Raw genomic sequence first — 16,805 nt, forward strand, 5'->3', positions numbered from 1 at the left:
GTGGCAAGGGACAGAAAAGGGGGGGAAGGAGGCGTGGGTGCTTCAGTGTTCTTCCACACTCCAACTCCCAGATCTGGCGCCGGGGCCATTGTGATTTCCAAGTGATCCCAGGGGACCAATCACTGCGAGAGAGGCGGGGCCTAGGAAGCTAGGCCTCCCTGCCAGTACTTGGCCTCTGGGGTCTGTCTTAACATTCAGGCCTCCGAATACCTAGATGTGTGCGCCAGTGTGCAGCTCAAGTGGGTTGTGGAAGGCAGGCTTACCTTATAAACTGATGCGGTGCTTAAGACTTCTGAAATGATTAAGCGACCCCCCTCCCCTATGCGCATCTCCTTTCCCCACTTTGTCCTGGCCACATCCGATCAGCTCATTATCTGAGGGTGGAAAAGCAAAAGTGCCTTAAGTCTCCCCTTGATTTGTGACTTAAATCTTAGAGCAGGGCTGTCATCAGCACCCTGCAACCTCAGAATAGATTTCTCAGGGAGGGGGTGAGAAAGTCATGGGAATCTTCTGAGAGTGAGGGGGCCCCAGGAAATGGGGCTCAGGAACTGCTCTCCAGGTGAGCTCACTGGGGTCAGAGAATCTGTGGGATCCAAAGGAAGGGAGCATGTGATTTGCATCCCAGAGAGGAGGTTGGGGCCAAAGAGGCCTTAGATGTGGCTGCCGGGACAGGATTCCTAATGCCCACGAGGGGCACCTATGGAGGGAGGTCCAGAGGTGGAGGGTGCTTGGGGTGGGGGGAAGGAGGAACTCCTCAGCAACCAACCTTGTAACAGTTGCAGGTAACTTCAAATCTGCCTCCTCCATCTCCTGCCTTTTCACACCTCATCTCCCTGCTGCTTGCTCCCTCCACTCCAGCTTGTTCTTCCTCAGATCACCCAACACTCTTGCATTTGTGTTCCCCCTCCTGGAAGCACTTGTCTTATCCAGAGGCCTCCCTCGACTGACCTGTTGAAAACTGCAATGGCACTTACATGCCCTTTCCTGCCCAGCACACTTCTCCCCCCTACCCAGCTTGCCTTTTCTCCAGGGCCCTTCTCACCAGCAGGCATACTGTGTCACTGCTTGAAGGCAGTAGTCATTTCTTCTGGTCCCTTTTCTTTAACCTTCCAGCGGTAGACCCTAACAGGGTCAATTATGCTCAAGTAGTAAATGCTCATGAAATCTCATGAAATGTTTGACACAACAGATGTCCCGAACCTTAGGTTATAGAATCTCCAAAGCACAGCTTTGGCCCCAAATTCTGGCTCCACTACTCACTGGCTGTGTGGCTTTAGCAAATCCCTAGTCTCTTTGAAACTTAGCTTCCCCATCTGTAAAATGGAATAATAATCATACTGCCTTAATAGTTTCTGAGAACTAAAAATCCGAAAACAGTGCCTGACTCACAGCAGATATTCTGCTAAGGCCCCTCCCCACCGGGGCCTCCTAAGGTGTTTCCTTATCTACCCTCCCTACCCCCCTACCCCCACTTACCCTCCACAGCATAGGTGTCACTGTCAGAAGTCACTTCTTTGTGCAAAATGGGCAGCAGCTCCCTCAGCCTAGGTGTTCCTGCCCTTGTCTGCTGTGGCTGCCCCATCTCACCCGCTAGGAGTTTAAGTTCCTGTGGGCAGGGATCACACCTCATTGAGATTACTTGCCCTCACCCAGTGTCCAGTCCCTTATGGTCAGACAAAAATGTGGGACAAATCACTAAAGTGTCCTCATCTCCCTTTTTAGATTTCACCCCTGAAATCATCAGCTAGGGTCTTCTGTTCCAGAATGTCCTGCAGCCTCCCCATCCCCCCCCCCCCCACCCCACTCTGGGATGGTCCCTCTCTTCCCCATGGGTCTAGAGGGTGTGACCCTGTGGGGCTCTGCTGCCAGCCCCAGCCCTCCCTCAGCATGCCTACCCTTCCTGCTGCTGCTCAGCCCAGCGCTCCCTCTAATGGCTAGCTTTTGTGGAAGGTTCCGCGCTAGGGTTGAAAGACAAAAAGCTAGGCTGTCCCCTAAGGCTCCTCTAGTTCCGATGTTCCTGCTGTGGTTTCCCTGGATCCCGCCTTTGTTTTCCTTCCAATGCCTCCTCTTTTAAGTTCCAAGAAAGCCTCTTGGAGAGTTTGTGACCTCACCCAATTTCCAACCTTCCAGATTTAGTCTCTTACCCCTTCTCTTCTCAGACTTTAAATCACTGTTCTCTCTCTGGGTGTGAATCAGAACCGTGAAGAGGCCAGGGAGACAGGGGGGCGGTAAAAGCTTATCAAAAATCCTGCTCCCCTGAGAAAGCATTTCCCCAGCTTCCAGAAAGGACAAGGTGAGGTTAGTTTTTACATGGATTGCATTATAAGCACGAGCTAAGCAGCTAACAATAACGCACAAAATCCCCTGAAGAAGGTAAAGTCAAAATTTAAAATGGTCCCTCCAAACCGGCCCGTTCTGCGACCCCCTCCCGCTCTGCGGCAGCAACTCCTGTGCGTGGGGCTGTGCTGCAGCGACACTGCCCACGAGATTCCCAACGAAGACTCAGACCACGCCAGCCATGCCACGAGGTGTGTTTTATTTTCATTAATCATACAAATAATTTGCTATAATATCCCAGGGCAAACCGGAGAATTTGGCAGTCCGATTGGTGGGGGTCCCCTCAGAGACCCACAGGCCGGTGGCGTCGGCACGGAGTGCCCGGGTTCACAGTGCAGCTTGTCGCTCGTGTCCATCTTGCAGGTGGCTCTTCTTCCTCCACGACTAGGGTGTCTCGAAGATGACGGGGGTGGGGAATCCTTTAGGCTCTTAGGAAATTTCGCTCCGCTTCTCCTGCTCAATGGCTGTGGAGAGCAGGAAGCGGCACTGGCGGAGGAGGACACCTTGCAACCCCCCAGCCGAGGCACCCACGAGGTTTGGGGGTTAAGAAAGAGTCTTGGGGCTGGGGAGACGTGCACTTCGTGGAACAGAAAGGGGGCCGGGGCCGCCGGGACCCGGCGTCTTGGCCAGGTGGGGGTGGGGCTGGGTTCGCGGGAAGGGCGGGGTGGGGGGGACCGGGCTGGGGGCCCGCGGACCCGGAGGCGGGGGTGCACTCACTCTCTTTGGTCGGCAGGGTGTTCTTCTCCTGCGTCTCCGTTTTCTTCAGCTTGGCCTTATCGAAGCTGGCGATTTCCCCCATGTCTGGCTTGTCTGCCATTTTCTTAAAGCGATCCTAGTGGGGAAAGCAAGGCGGTTGGCCTGCGGTCGGGGCCCGCGTCCCCTCCGCCTCTCCGCCGACGCCTCTCGACGTGGCACTCGGCCGGGGCGTTCCCGGCAGCCCCAGGCCGAGGATCTGGGCGCGGCCCGCACCCCCCTCCTAGCCCCAGGGCGTGGTCCGCCGGACGGGCGTCCCGTCGTGGAAGGGCGCCTGTTGCGGCCGCGGCGCGCGGGCCAGGTGCACCCACTTCGACCCCACCCGGATGGGGCCCCCGCCCAGGGCAGCGCTCACCGTGGAGTTCCGCCTCGAGCCCGGCGACTGGTGCTCCCACTCGCGTTGCTGCAGCAAGAGACAAAAGAGCGGCGCCCGCCCCTCGCCTTATATATGCCGCGCCCCGCCCCGCCCCTCACCCGCCGCAGCGGGGGCGGTGCTGATAGGCGAGGGGCGGGGGCAGCGCGGGCGGCTCGCTTCCCCGCCGCGCCCTCAGCCCAGGCTGCCTTGGGGGCTGGGCGCGGCACTTCCTGCTCCGGGGCCCCAGCGCCCCGCGCCCCCAGCCCGCGGTGACCCCGCGGTGGAAGCTGTCGGTGCTGCCGGGACGGGTGCTGGGCCCTTGCTTTCCGTTCGGGGCTGCGCTCCCCTCCCCAGGAATCTGCTGCTCCCTTCCAAAATAATGGGCGTGGGGGCCGGCGGGGGGAGGAGTGTGTGGTTGTGTGTGTGGTTGTGTGTGTAGTATGTAGTTGTAGGTGTGGATGTACAGCGTTGCACGCTGGCTCTGCAGTCATCCCGGCTCGCAGGAGATCCCCCCCGCCCCGTCCCTGTGCAGTTCCCACGTCTCATGCCTTTGCCCTACCCCCCCCAACCTCCCCTCTTCCTCTCCTTGGGGAGGCTGAACCCTTGCATAGACTCGCCCTAAAAGAATCTGAGCCGAGGGTTCCTAGAGATGAAGAGACGGGGGAAACGGGTTTCCACTGCTCTTTGCTCGGATTGGGGGCCGGTTGCCCTCTCGTCGTCGTCTGCGTTCCCTGAGCTGGGAGGCTCTCGCGGGAGTGGTGGCGGGTGTTCCTTAAAGGCTTGTAAGCATTGTCTGAAGGGCGGTGGTGAGAGCAGGCAGTCCGAGAGGGCTCTCTATTCTTTCTCACACCAGGGCTCCAAGAACACTGTGTCCAAGGGTGTGGTTTTCCTCCTTGAAGATAACCTTGAAGATACCCTACAAACGTTCTTATTTTCCATATTAACCCATTATAGGAGGGGTATAATGCGATTGTTCAAATCTTTCTTAGAAAAGTTGTTATTTTCAGTGGTATTATCGAAAGATGTTTAGGTAGTAAGTTCCATAAATTAACAACGGGGGGGGGGGGGAGCTGGTTGTTGTCTTATTTGTGCAGAACTTTCCTTTTTCAAGTGCCAAGGAGTATTAGCAAGCTCTGTTAAAGTGGGATTTGGTGGAAACATCTAAATTCTGTCCACGTCTTCCCTATTTTCTCTGCTTTTCTTGCATTCTCTCAGTGTGTTTGGAAGAGAAGGAAGAGGATTTAGGCTTATGAATTTGATATCCCAAACCCCTTGTGTGACCTTGGGCAAGTCTTTCCTACTCCTCTATTTCTTCATCTGGAAAACAGCTTTAGCATAAAGCTTAAGTGAGCTAATAGAACAGGCATCAAGTGGAAGCCTAATAGGGCAGCCCCATGAGACTGCCACACTCTTACTTCCTTAGTGTATCAGTCATCTAGCTCTAGAGCATGCTGTGTAACAAACTACCCCAAAACCCAGTGCCTTAAAATATTAATCATTTATTTTTGCATGTTCATCTACAGGTCAGTCAGCTGCTGCTGGTTTGGACCAGGCTGGGCTTGGTTGCAGGTTGCCAGCTGAATCTAGGTCTGCAGGACCAGGAACTAGCTGGTGCTTATTCTTCTCAAGGTGATGGCAGAGCAGCAATAGGGTTGTAGCACAAGAGAGTGTAGAAGTGAAGAAGTGCGTGTAAAAGCATATCATGTTACCTCATGTCTGTGAACATCACATTGGCCAAACCCACTGTTAATGGAGTGGAGAATTATATTCTGCCCTTGGTGGGGGAGGGAGGGGCATGGACATTTCCTGAATAAAAATCCAACTTCGTGGTCAGGGTAGGCAAACAACTGTAGCAAATGGCCCCTATAGTGGCTTAAATCAATAAGAATTTATATTGCACTCATGTGGCAACACTATACGTTGATGTTTCTGGTCAGGCAGCTTACCTCCATGTAGTGACTCAGGTACTCAGGCTTCTTCTCTCTTGTCACTCTGCCCTCCTCCAGGTCCTGGGAGTTTACTCCGTGCATCCGGGAGATAGGAAAAGAGGAAACAAATACAAGACTGCACTGGAGTTTTTATGGACCAGTCTTAGAGGTAGTCGCCATCATTTCTGCCCTCATCTCATTGGCAGGACTTAGTCACATGGTCTTACCTAACCGCAAGAGAGGCTGAGAAATGTAGTCAAGCTGTGCACCCAGGAGAAAAAGAAGGCAGGTTTGGGCAGACCTGGAGCATACACTATTAAAGGATCTGCCAAACTTGAGTGTGAAAAAATGCAGACATCCTGAGACATCAACTCTTCATTGGGTCTCACTGGCACTTGATTCCTTTTCAGATGCAATGGCAAGCATTATTTAGGTGTTATCTTATGGGACCCCACCTTTGGCCTGAGCATTTGTCCCAGTTTGGACCCAGGGTGAACTCCAATTCCAATTTTTATTTTGAAAACAAAGGGATCTATTCCTTCTCGATACAGCTATAACACATGTTTCAAACACATCAAGCGCACAGGATACCTAAACAAAGGAGCCTACAGGGACTTACAGATATTCTTTATTCTCAGCTCTGTGGCCCGTCTCTAAGAAAATGGGTATCCTCTGTCATTTTTTGCTTAAGAACGCTCGTCAAATCTATTAGTTTCATTCAATCCCATGGGTAGTGTTTTTATTTTAATTTTTTAATTTTTATTAAAACTTTTTAAGTTTATTTATTTTGAGAGAGACAAAGAGAGCAAGCAAGGGAGGGGCAGAGAGAGAGAGAGAGAGAGAGGGAGAGACAGAATCCCAAGCAGGCTCCACACTGTCAGCGTGGAGCCTGACACAGGGCTTGGACTCACAAACCGTGCGATCATGTCCTGAGCTGAGACCAAGAGTCAGATGTTTAACCGACTGAGCCACCCAGGGGCCCCACTCCCACCATTTCTTGAGAATAGATTGTCCTTTATGACTTTCTTCTAGCGAGTGAAATGTAGCAAGGGTTATGCTTTTTAACTTCTATGGCTAAGACATAAAAGTCCATGGAGATATAAAAGGCCCGACTCTCAGGATACCTCTGCACTCTGAGAAAACCAAGCACCTACAAGGAAAGGCTGCTTGTAGGCATTCCAGCTACAGCCCCAGCTGAGGTCTGAGCCATCAGCTAGCATCAACCACTAAACAGGCAAACAGATGAGCCTCGAAGCTTTAAATTACCCCAGCTATTGCTGAGTGGAACAAACACAAGTTGTCCCTGGCCAGATTATTACAGATTCGTAAGCAAAATAAATGTGTAGTTGTTTTAAATCACCGAGTTTCAGGATGTTTTGTTATGCAGCAGCACCGTGAGATGGAAAAATCATAACTTAGTGGTGTCAGGGTCTCAGGTCCCGTTTGGGGATTTTTCCTAAGTATCTTCTGCAATACTCACACATATACTTAGTCAGTTGTCATTTATCAAATATCCATGAAGTTTCTAGCAGTGTTCTCTGGATGTGGAAGAGACAAAGATGATGAGACCCTTGAGTTACAAGTCTAGTGTAGTAAATGAATCGCTCTAAGTCAATCAACAAGCTCATGCTCATGCCTTGCATTTACTTATGACTTGGGTGTCATTTATGTCTGACAACATTTCAGCCTGCTGCTTGGAACAGATTGTGTACTGTTAACAGATGGTATTGAGAGAGCCGAACCACTCAACTCCAATTACATTTCCATTTTCTTTGTTGAGAAGGATGCTTTGGAAAATGTCGAGCTAATAAGAGGGAGCTAATGGAGTCTTGATGACTGTCAACTGCGGGGTGAGGAGGTGGGGAAGGCAGTGGAGAGAAGCCTTTGGAGATTTGCTGTGGGGCAACATTCCTCAGGCCTGTTCAATTTGACATTTTTTTTTTTTTTAATTGGGGCTTTGAATGGGGATATAGATAGAATGCTGATCATATTAGGAAGGATGTAGCTCTGTAAACACTAAGGCAAGGGACACCTGGGTGGCTCAGTCAGTTGATTTCTGCTCAGGTCATGTTCTGGTGGTTCACGAGTTCCAGCCCCACAGCGGTCTCTATGCTGACAACTCAGAGCCTGGAGCCTCGCTTTGGATTCTGTGTCTCCCTCTCTTTCTGCCCCCTCCCCACTCATTCTCTCCCCTTCCGCACCCCTCTCTCAAAAATAAATGATCATTAAAAAAAAACAAAACAAAACTAAGGCAAGCTGGATCCAGTGGAGATATAGACAAAATAAGATGAGATTAGACCTGATAGGGGCAGATGCGGGGCCTGCTTGGTCTGACCAGAAACCCTACAAATACAGACAGACATGATAAATATGATTACCTCTCAAAAGAAGGTGAATTTTGTGGCTGTGTGAATAAGAAAGAGTTCAGTCCAGGTTTCCCTTGACCGCAAGGAAGACATTCACTTCTGCCTCAGGGCCTTTGCCCTTGTTGGGATCCTCATGTGAGATGCTGTTTTTACTCTAAATATTCACACTGTGCACCTTATTTCACTCAGAACGTTGTTTAAGTGTCCTCCTCTCAGAGAGCTTTCCTTGACCATCCATATAGAGTAATACCCCTGACATTCTCTCAACCTTTACCTTGTTTCCTCTTTCTTCATAGAATCCATCTCTACCAAATGTGTTATATATTCACTTATTTATTGTCTCTCCCCCATACTAGGAAATTGAAGACCTCATCTATCTGGTTTACTACTGCATCCCCAGCACCAAATGCAATGCCCTGACACCTTAAGTGCTCAATCAGTGTTCTTTGAACAATACATAAAATTCTTTTTTTAAAAAATTTTTTTAATGTTTATTCATTTTTGAGAGAGACGGGGAGACAGAGTGTGAGCAGGGGAGGGGCAGAGAGAGAGAGAGAGAGAGGGAGACACAGAATCTGAAGCAGGCTCCAGGCTCTGAGCTGTCAGCATAGAACCCGATGGGTGGCTGGAACTCACGAACTGTGAGATCATGACCAGAGCCGAAGTCGGACGCTTAACCGGCTGAGCCACCCAGGCGCCCCAATGAACAATACATAAAATTCTTAATCAAGATGAAATAAGCTATTCTGAGTGAGATGATGAGTTCCCTGTCATTGGAGGCATTCAATGAGAAGTGGATAGCCAAGTATGTGGACTATTATAGAGATGGTTCAGACCTTGGGCTGGAGTAGGCTCGCAGGCAAGCAAATCTACTTCTCCCTACAGGACCTTTCTGGTCCTTTTCTTGCTGTTGTTTTAGTTGTGAAACATCCTCCTTTTGGGTACCAGTTTTGCCAGCCTGGAGAATAGCTGCACGAGTCTCGCACAAAGGAGGTATGGGAAGCAAGGAAATCAGGAGGTGATCTCTGTATTTTCCATGCCATCAAAAGGCTGTTTCTCTTTGTAGGTCATGGAATTTAAGGACCTGAGATAAAATTGTGAAGAATGTAAAGCGGGCCTTTGAGGTTCAGCTCTGTAGATTGTTCTGCTCTGTAGATGTGTGGATGAACCCCTAAATAAAGCTTGGCAGCTGCTTAGCTCACCCAGGTGGCTAACAGCCAGAGTGCGAGTGCGAATAGTATGGCTCCAGTTTTCATTTCTGGTGCTAGAATAGCAGTGATGATGGCAACTAACATTATCGAGTGGCTGTTGTGTTCCAAGCCTTGTGCTAAGGACTTTTACAGGTATCATCTCACTTAATCCTGTTTTGATCATTTCTGCTTTACAGCAGAGGATCTTTGACTTGGGCAAGGTCACACAGCAGGTAATTAGTGTTGTTGAAATTTGAACCCAGGTCTGGCTGATTCCGAACCCTGAGCTCTTACCCATGGCACTTTTTTTTTTTTAATTTCTTTTTTTTTTTAACGTTTATTTATTTTTGAGACAGAGAGAGACAGAGCATGAATGGGGGGAGGTTAGAGAGAGAGGGAGACACAGAATCTGAAACAGGCTCCAGGCTCTGAGCTGTCAGCACAGAGCCTGATGCGGGGCTCAAACTCGCGGACCGCGAGATCATGACCTGAGCCGAAGTCGGACGCTTAACCGACTGAGCCACCCAGGCGCCCCTTACCCGTGGCACTTTTGCCTTGATCTCGCAGCAGTGTTTGCAAACCAGCAGTCTGGATCCAGCTGGCATGTGTATTTTGTTTGGCCGCATTAAATTTCACATGGGAAGATTTCCACTTTAAGATGTAGATCTTCTCATGGCAGCATTGTGATTAACAGCTGCACCCTTGAAATGGGGCATGTTGTCTTCACTTTACTGGTTCTCTACCAGTCCCTAATGTCTTCCCTGCATGGAGACCAGTGTCAGTTGTCGTTTATCCTATCTGTACAGGTGTTTTGCTCCCAGTGGAGAAATATTTCTTGTTCCCAGGCCTCTCTCTATGGAAGTCAGCTTTTAAGATGGTCCCCAGTGATCCTGCCTTTTGTTCCCACCCTTGTAAAGTCCTCTCCTCTATTGTACCAGGATGGGTCTGTGTGACCAATGTTATACGGCAGAGGAGATAGTTAAGTTATGAGTTAGACTGAAGTTGAGTTATAAAAGACTATAATTTCCATTCTGGTGCCTGGCTTTCTCTTTCTTTCTCTTGGGTCTCTCGTTCTGGGGGAAGCCAGCTGCCATGTTGTGAGCAGTTCTACGGAGAGGACCACGGAGTGAGGGAGCGCCAGTCTGTGGCCAACAGCCAGTGAGGAGCTGAGGCGATCAACAAGCGAGTTTGGAAGCAAGTCCTCCGGCCCCAGGTGAGTCTTCAGATGGCTGCAGCTCTGGGTGACAATTTGACTGTAACCTTCTGGGACACCCTGAGCCAGAACCTCCCAGCCAAGCCATTCCCAGAAACTGTGAGATAGTAAGTGTTTGCTGTTTTATGCTGCCAGGGTTAGGAATAATTTGTTAGTCAGCAAGAGACAAACTCATTCACTATCAAAAGTGGGGAGAACAGATAGGTCAAGAGTACCATGTAGTTAAAAAAATTAAGAAAGAGCTTATTTGTCTGTGGAAGTAAAGAATATTTATATCATTAGGAAGCCTGCCGTAGTAAGAACTATGGTATATGGGAAGGATGAGACAGTCTTCATGAGCCAGGCCGATTTTACTTCCTCACGTGCTCTACCTGGCCCCTTTAGGTCTTTAAGTCTTCCAAGCTTGCTATAAAGCAACGGTTTTCAAATCGTTTTTGACCTTGATGATTGACTCCCTCCCCAAGAAGTGCATTAAGTACACTTCACACTGTGATATGGTATTCACATGAGCGCACACAAATGAAACAGAAGTTCTCTAGAACAATATTCACTTTCACTATGAGTGATATATTCTAAGCTTCTCTGTTGTATTCATTTTCATTTTTTAAAGCATTTTCATTTGGAAATAATTATAGACTCATGGAAAGTTGCAAAGATGGTACAACTGAGGTCCCCTGTGTACTCAATGGTAACATCGTGTATGACTATAGTGCAGCATCAAAACCAGGCAACTGACAATGGTGCAATCTGCAGACCTTTCTAGATTTCACCAGTTTATTATGTGCAGTGTGTGTGTGTGTGTGTGTTTGTATTTCTCTGCAATTTTATCCCATGTACAGAGTTGTACAACCACTACAATCCAGATACAGACGTATTCCATCACCACAAAGGGAAATCCCTTGTGCTACACCTTTATAGGGTCACCTACCCCCACTCTTCCCCGACTCATAGCCCCTGGCAAACACAATCTATCCTCTGTCTCTAAAATTTTGTCTTTTGAGATTGGCTTTTCTCACTGAGCACGAGGCCCTTGGGATCCATTCAAATTGTGGAGTGTACCACAAGTTCAGTCCTTATTATTTCTGAGTGGTATTCCGTGGCATGAATGTACCCCTTACTGAAGGCCATTTGACTGCAGTTTTCAGCTATTAAAAATAACATTGCTGTGAACATTTGTGTACATTTTTTGGTGCGTGTGGACATAAGTTTTCATTTCTCTTGGATAATGTCTAGGGAAGTGTTTGCTGGGTCATAGGGTAAGTGCATTTTAGTTTTGTAAGAAATTGCTCAGGGGCCTGCATGGCTCAGTCAGTTGAGCATCTGACTCTTGATTTCAGGTCAGGTCATGATCCCAGGGTTGTGGAATCAAGTCCGGTGTTGGGCTCTGCGCTGAGGATGAAGCCTGCTTGGGATTCTCTCTCTGTGTCCCTCTGCCCCTCTTCCTCAGCCCCTTTCCCCTGCTCTCTCTTTCTCTTGAAGGAAGGAAGGAAGGAAAGAAAGAAAGAAAGAAAGAAAGAAAGAAAGAAAGAAAGAAAGAAAGAAAAGAAAGAAAGAAAAAGAAATAGCCAAGAAATTTTCAGAGTGGTGATATTATTTTATATTCCCACTAGCAATTTATAGGAAATTCAGTTTCTTAGCATTCTTACCAGTATTTGGTATTGCCACTATTTTTAATTTTAGCTGTTCTAATAGGCATGGAGTTATTTCATCAAGGTTTTTTTCTTTTTAAGTTTTATTTATTTAAGCAATCTCTGCACCCAGCATGGGGCTCAAACTCATGACCCCAAGATCAAGAGTCGCATGTTCTTCTGATTGAGCCAGCCAGGTGCCCCTCATCAAGGTTTTAATTTGCGTTTCCCTAATGGCCACTGGTGTCGAACTATTCCTTTTTATTTTATTATTTCATTAAAAATATGATTGTGACCTACTAACTTGATTTTATCATCCACTAACTGGTTGTGTCCAGCAGTTCAAACTCTGCTGTAGGGGGATAATTTCAATCAGTGGCTTAGCGTCCATTATTCTCAAATCATCTCTTTAACTTCTAAATTCTCCTTTAGAGAGAATTTAAGGAGAATTTAGAACATCTCCTTCTCAGATGTTCCTGAAATTTTATGTTTAACCTAGATGTCTTCTGGTGTCTGAAAAAGATCTAGATAAGAATGATTCCAACTCCTGTCTGATGCTTTCCCATGGTTTCTCTGAATATTCTTATGGTTATTTCTGGTCTCTGAATTTTTGTGTCTCCACAGTGATCCCATCCAAACAGGGCCAGCCCTTGGCTTTCATTTCTTTCTTCAAAGCAACTGTAAAAATAAGGCTGGTCTGTGCAGTACAATTTTTACCAAAGGTTTGTGGGTGAAGGAGAGGGACAAACCTGTATTTTTAATGATTATATATATATATATATATATATATATATATATATATATACATATATATATTAATGTTTATTTCTGAGAGAGAGAGAGGTAGAGACAGAGAGCAAGCAGGGCAGGGGCAGAGAGAGAGGGAGACACAGAATCTAAAGCAGGCTCCAGGCTCTGAGCTGTCAACACAGGGCTCGACGCGGGGCTCAAACCCCTGAACCGCAGGATCATGACCTGAGCCAAAGTTAGATGCTCAACCAACTGAGCCACCTAGGCACCCCTTTGTTGATATATTCTGAATCCTGAAAGCCCTTTTGGTACATTGGGGTCTTTTTCTAGTTAGCTGGTAACTCACACTATCTCACTATCTCCTCATTTCCATTTTCTGATTCCCTCCTTCCTCTTTATTCTTTCCATTGAGAAATACCAAAGTCCCTTCTTTCTTTCCAGTGGAACAGTGTACTTGTTCTTTGCTACCCTGGTTCTTGCTAAAAGGAAATTTTTGGGTCTCCCTTTCTACTGCATGCAACTGATGGAAATATTTCCCCAAAGATAGTTCCTTCCTCAGTGGGATTTTGTTGTTAGTTATTAAGATAATACCACTTGTGTCTTTTGGCAGGATAATCTATCCTCTGTGTTTTTCTTTCTTTTAAATGATAAAGAAGTTTTTTTTTTCTTTTTTCTTTTCCCTCCCTGCTTGGTATAGATCTCAGTGGAAAGCCTTGAGGTCCTGGATTTTGCCTGCCACCCATCTGTGCGTAAAGTTTGCTCTGTGCACCAGTGCTTGCTAATGTGTTCAATCCTTTATTGTCTACACCTTTTGTCTTAGTCATGAGGGCTGACATGACAGAATACTATAGACTGAGTAGCTTATAAACAATAGAAATTTATCTCTCACTATTCTGGAGGCGGGACAGTCCAAGCTGCTGGCAGGTTCAGTGTCTAGTCAGGATGTGTTTCCTGGTTCCTAACCGGCCATCTTCTCACTGTGTCCTCACCTAGTAGAAGGGGAAAGGCAGCTCTCTGGGGTCTCTTTTATATGGACATGAATCCCATTCATGAGGGCCCCACCTTCATGACCTGATCACCTCCCAAAGGCCCACCTCCTAATACCATCATCTTGGAGATGAGGACCCAAACATTCAGTCTATGGCACCAGTGTTCCATGTTGATAAAACTCTTTGAAGAGTCACTCTGATGCAAGAAAATTATACCTAAGAACAAATGAGGCTTTGTTCCTTAGGTTGTGAATTTTTCGTCTCTAGGGCATGGTATTAGATAATGAGGAGGTACGGGTCATACCTGGGATTAGGAAATGATGAATAGAAGGATTACAGAGAAAATAAGAACATGTATTCTTGTTTCTCCATTAAGTCCATCGAGATTTGTGTGAGTATCTGTGCTACATCCTGCGTGTGATATAGAGACGAGTAAGCTGTGGTTCCTGTCCTAAGGATCATACAGTCTAGCGGACGACACGGATTTGAAAGAAACCTAAAATGTTGGTGGAATCAAATAGAGCCAGTGTAAGAGTAAAGACTGCAGACACCATGGAGCAGGGATCGGCCATCCCTGTCAAGCGCTGTCGGATTTCCTAGCCAACAGAAATTGTGACTCTCATACCTGGATGTCGTTTTAAACCACTGAGTTTTGGGGGATGATTTGTTATGTAGAGTAAACTGGGGCACACCAGTAAACTGGGGCACATCTCTCTCCCACCTCCAAGCCCCGAATCTCCCATTTCCTTCCTTGGGAGCAATCCCTGCTACTGGTCTTTTGTGCACTCTTTCAGAGATGCTGGCATTACATATGTGCGCACATATATTCTTTTATTTTCACAAAAGATAATGTATTATCACACGGGATATTGATTTGGGGGTTACAAATGAATTTTAACAAGTAAGTGAATTCTCCAATAGGGAATCCATGAGAAATGAAGATTGGCTGTTTTCATAAAAGGTATCAGTTAATTTTAAAATGTTAAGATGTTCATATATATTTTAAACGATATTTTCTCTTAAAATATTATCTAGTATTCGAAAGTGAAGTACAAATAATTATTAATGAATTTCAAAATTGTAAGCCAGCATTATTTTTTATTTATTTTATTTTATTTTATTTTATTTTATTTTATTTTATTTTAATTTTATTTTATTTTAAGTAGGCTCCATGCCCAATGTGGGGCTTGAACTCATGACCCTGAGATCAAGAGTTGGATGCTCTACTGACTGAACAAGACAGGCGCCCCAAACCAGCATTATTTAAAAATAAAATATTTGGGGCGCCTGGGTGGCGCAGTCGGTTAAGCGTCCGACTTCAGCCAGGTCACGATCTCGCGGTCCGTGAGTTCGAGCCCCGCGTCAGGCTCTGGGCTGATGGCTCAGAGCCTGGAGCCTGTTTCTGATTCTGTGTCTCCCTCTCTCTGACCCTCCCCCGTTCATGCTCTGTCTCTCTCTGTCCCAAAAATAAATAAAAAACGTTGAAAAAAAAAAAATAAATAAATAAAATAAAATATTTAATTAAACTATTGGCTATGCAGTTAAATGTGATGAATAATTTTTATAAAATTTAAAGTGTCTTCAATGTCTATCTTGTGAACAATATAAAGAATCTGTATATTGCTTCATATGTGTTATCTACGTATGTACAGGTATAAGAATAATATGAGCTATTTACTAATTGTGAAATATTTCTCAGCTGCCATACAATGCACGTGTTGGGAACACTGTGCTAATTTGTGAATAATTCCTGTAGCTACCAGAATTTCGGCGCTAGCTTTTGGAGCCACAGACTGGAACAGGAAAAGGAGTGAGAAGATGGGCGCTTGGTACTCCTGGAAATCCTGGTTTTTATAAGAATCTGTGAGAGAAAAGGTTTGAGTGACAGAAGCGCTGAGGTAAGTGCTTCTGTCTCCCCAGTCATCCCTAAACTCAGAAGCATCTCATCGTTGGTGCTGGCAGCAACACAGCCTAGAAACCTCTCTGGCGTTGAGGTATAGTCACCCTTTGCCTCCAGAATACAGAGGAAGCCCATGCCCAGGTCTGCATGGTGTTCGTGTGTGCAGAGGGGGTCGTCTAGAGTGCCAGCCCCTCTTGCCTGGGTGTATGGAAGGGACACCTGTAAGCAATGCTGCCAATGAATTCAAACAAAATCTGTGCAAGTGTCTGTGTGGGATAAATTCTGACTGTTTCTTTGTCGTTTTTGACCAATTTTCATTCATTTCTGACTTCTTTTTAGTTTGCATAATTTCCAGAAAACTGGCCCCTTCTTGCATACTACATTTTTTATCTTCCTCCTTCAAGAATATGCAAAATTGCCATTTCCTTTCTGGTTAATTTGCTCATTTCAGAATTCATATTCTTTTTCTGTCTCCTTTATGCCATGTGTTGCTCTTTGGCTTGGAGCCAGATTACTAAGCTTCCCCCAATCAAGCCTTATAAAGAGACAATTACAAGCTCACTGGGGAAGGAGCAATAATTTATAACCGGCAAGTGGAAAGAAAGGTTTAACTTACTATCACTGCACCTCTGGAAAGGATGGTGGTGGATGTGTGCTTTCATGCAAACCCCCTCTTCTCTAATGAAAGTGAAGACATTTTTCTGAAGCACCTCACATGGCACATAGGGTCAGGAGACCTGGGTCCAAGCACTGGCACCAGCCCTGGGCCTTTGGACAGTCACATGGCTTCTCTGAACTTCAATTTCCTCGTCTAAGAAATGGAGATAGTAATTGAGCTGTCACAAGGATCTGTGAGACCAAGTAGCTGAAAGCATTTTGTAGGTGAGATGTATTGTGTGAAGGGGAGTGGTTCAACTACTTTGGTTCCTTTTTATAATTTCCCTGCACCATGCTAATTACCTCTCTGTAGTATTTTCTGAGCTGGTTCTATTGTTATCATGCCATGCTCCCCAATAAATGCTCCTGAGCTGAATATTAATGCTTCAAAAAGGGTTTCTGGAAATGTTGAAGGACAGGGTCATCTTGAAGGGACGGTGATAACGGATGGAGGAAAATGCCAGTTCTGAAATTAAGATCAGATGACGTCTGGAACTGATTGGAAAATGTTTGCCAGGAAGTTAGGGGAGGTTCCCACAGATGAAAGTCGGGACTGGGACTTCCCCACTCTATTGGCTGCCATAACAAAATGCCGCATACCACAGACTGGGTGGCTTAAATAACAGAAATTTATTTTCTCGCAGTTCCAGACCTGGGCAAATTCAAGACATGGGCAGGTTTGCTTTCTTCTCTCTCCTTGGCTTGCAGATGGCCGCCTTCTCGCTGTCTCCTTACATGG

General features: G+C 46.6%; 2 protein-coding genes across 7 annotated transcripts; one reads left to right on the top strand and one right to left on the bottom strand.

Annotated features, from left to right (window-relative positions):
- Positions 1 to 2,515: 2,515 nt before the first annotated feature.
- On the bottom strand, positions 2,516 to 3,559 carry TMSB10 (thymosin beta 10). Its single transcript, XM_060656368.2, has 3 exons — positions 3,446 to 3,559; positions 3,055 to 3,169; positions 2,516 to 2,801 (listed from the first exon to the last, which is right to left on the bottom strand). The coding sequence occupies exons 2-3, from the start codon at positions 3,152 to 3,154 to the stop codon at positions 2,767 to 2,769; spliced, it is 135 nt and encodes a 44-aa protein (XP_060512351.1). The 5' UTR covers positions 3,155 to 3,169; positions 3,446 to 3,559; the 3' UTR covers positions 2,516 to 2,766.
- A 135-nt stretch (positions 3,560 to 3,694) lies between these two features.
- LOC144615946 (uncharacterized) lies at positions 3,695 to 15,406 on the top strand. Of its 6 annotated transcripts, none has more exons than XR_013554697.2 (6): positions 3,695 to 4,227; positions 4,969 to 5,074; positions 5,452 to 5,542; positions 8,659 to 8,732; positions 10,013 to 10,142; positions 13,218 to 14,453. XR_013554697.2 is itself a non-coding variant. In XM_078444657.2 (4 exons), exons 1-4 carry the CDS (start codon positions 4,095 to 4,097, stop codon positions 8,165 to 8,167), a joined length of 402 nt encoding a protein of 133 aa, XP_078300783.1. In that variant the 5' UTR covers positions 3,695 to 4,094; the 3' UTR covers positions 8,168 to 8,635. The 6 variants fall into 6 exon arrangements, 1 of the variants encoding a protein (XP_078300783.1); XR_013554698.2 differs by having other exon boundaries at positions 10,017 to 10,142; XR_013554696.2 differs by lacking the exons at positions 8,659 to 8,732; positions 13,218 to 14,453 and adding an exon at positions 15,266 to 15,406 and having other exon boundaries at positions 10,017 to 10,142.
- Positions 15,407 to 16,805: the final 1,399 nt, after the last annotated feature.

The sequence above is a fragment of the Panthera onca genome, chromosome A3 (genome assembly GCF_046562875.1).
Source record: "Panthera onca isolate mPanOnc1 chromosome A3, mPanOnc1 haplotype 2, whole genome shotgun sequence".
NCBI classification, from domain to species: domain Eukaryota; kingdom Metazoa; phylum Chordata; class Mammalia; order Carnivora; family Felidae; genus Panthera; species Panthera onca.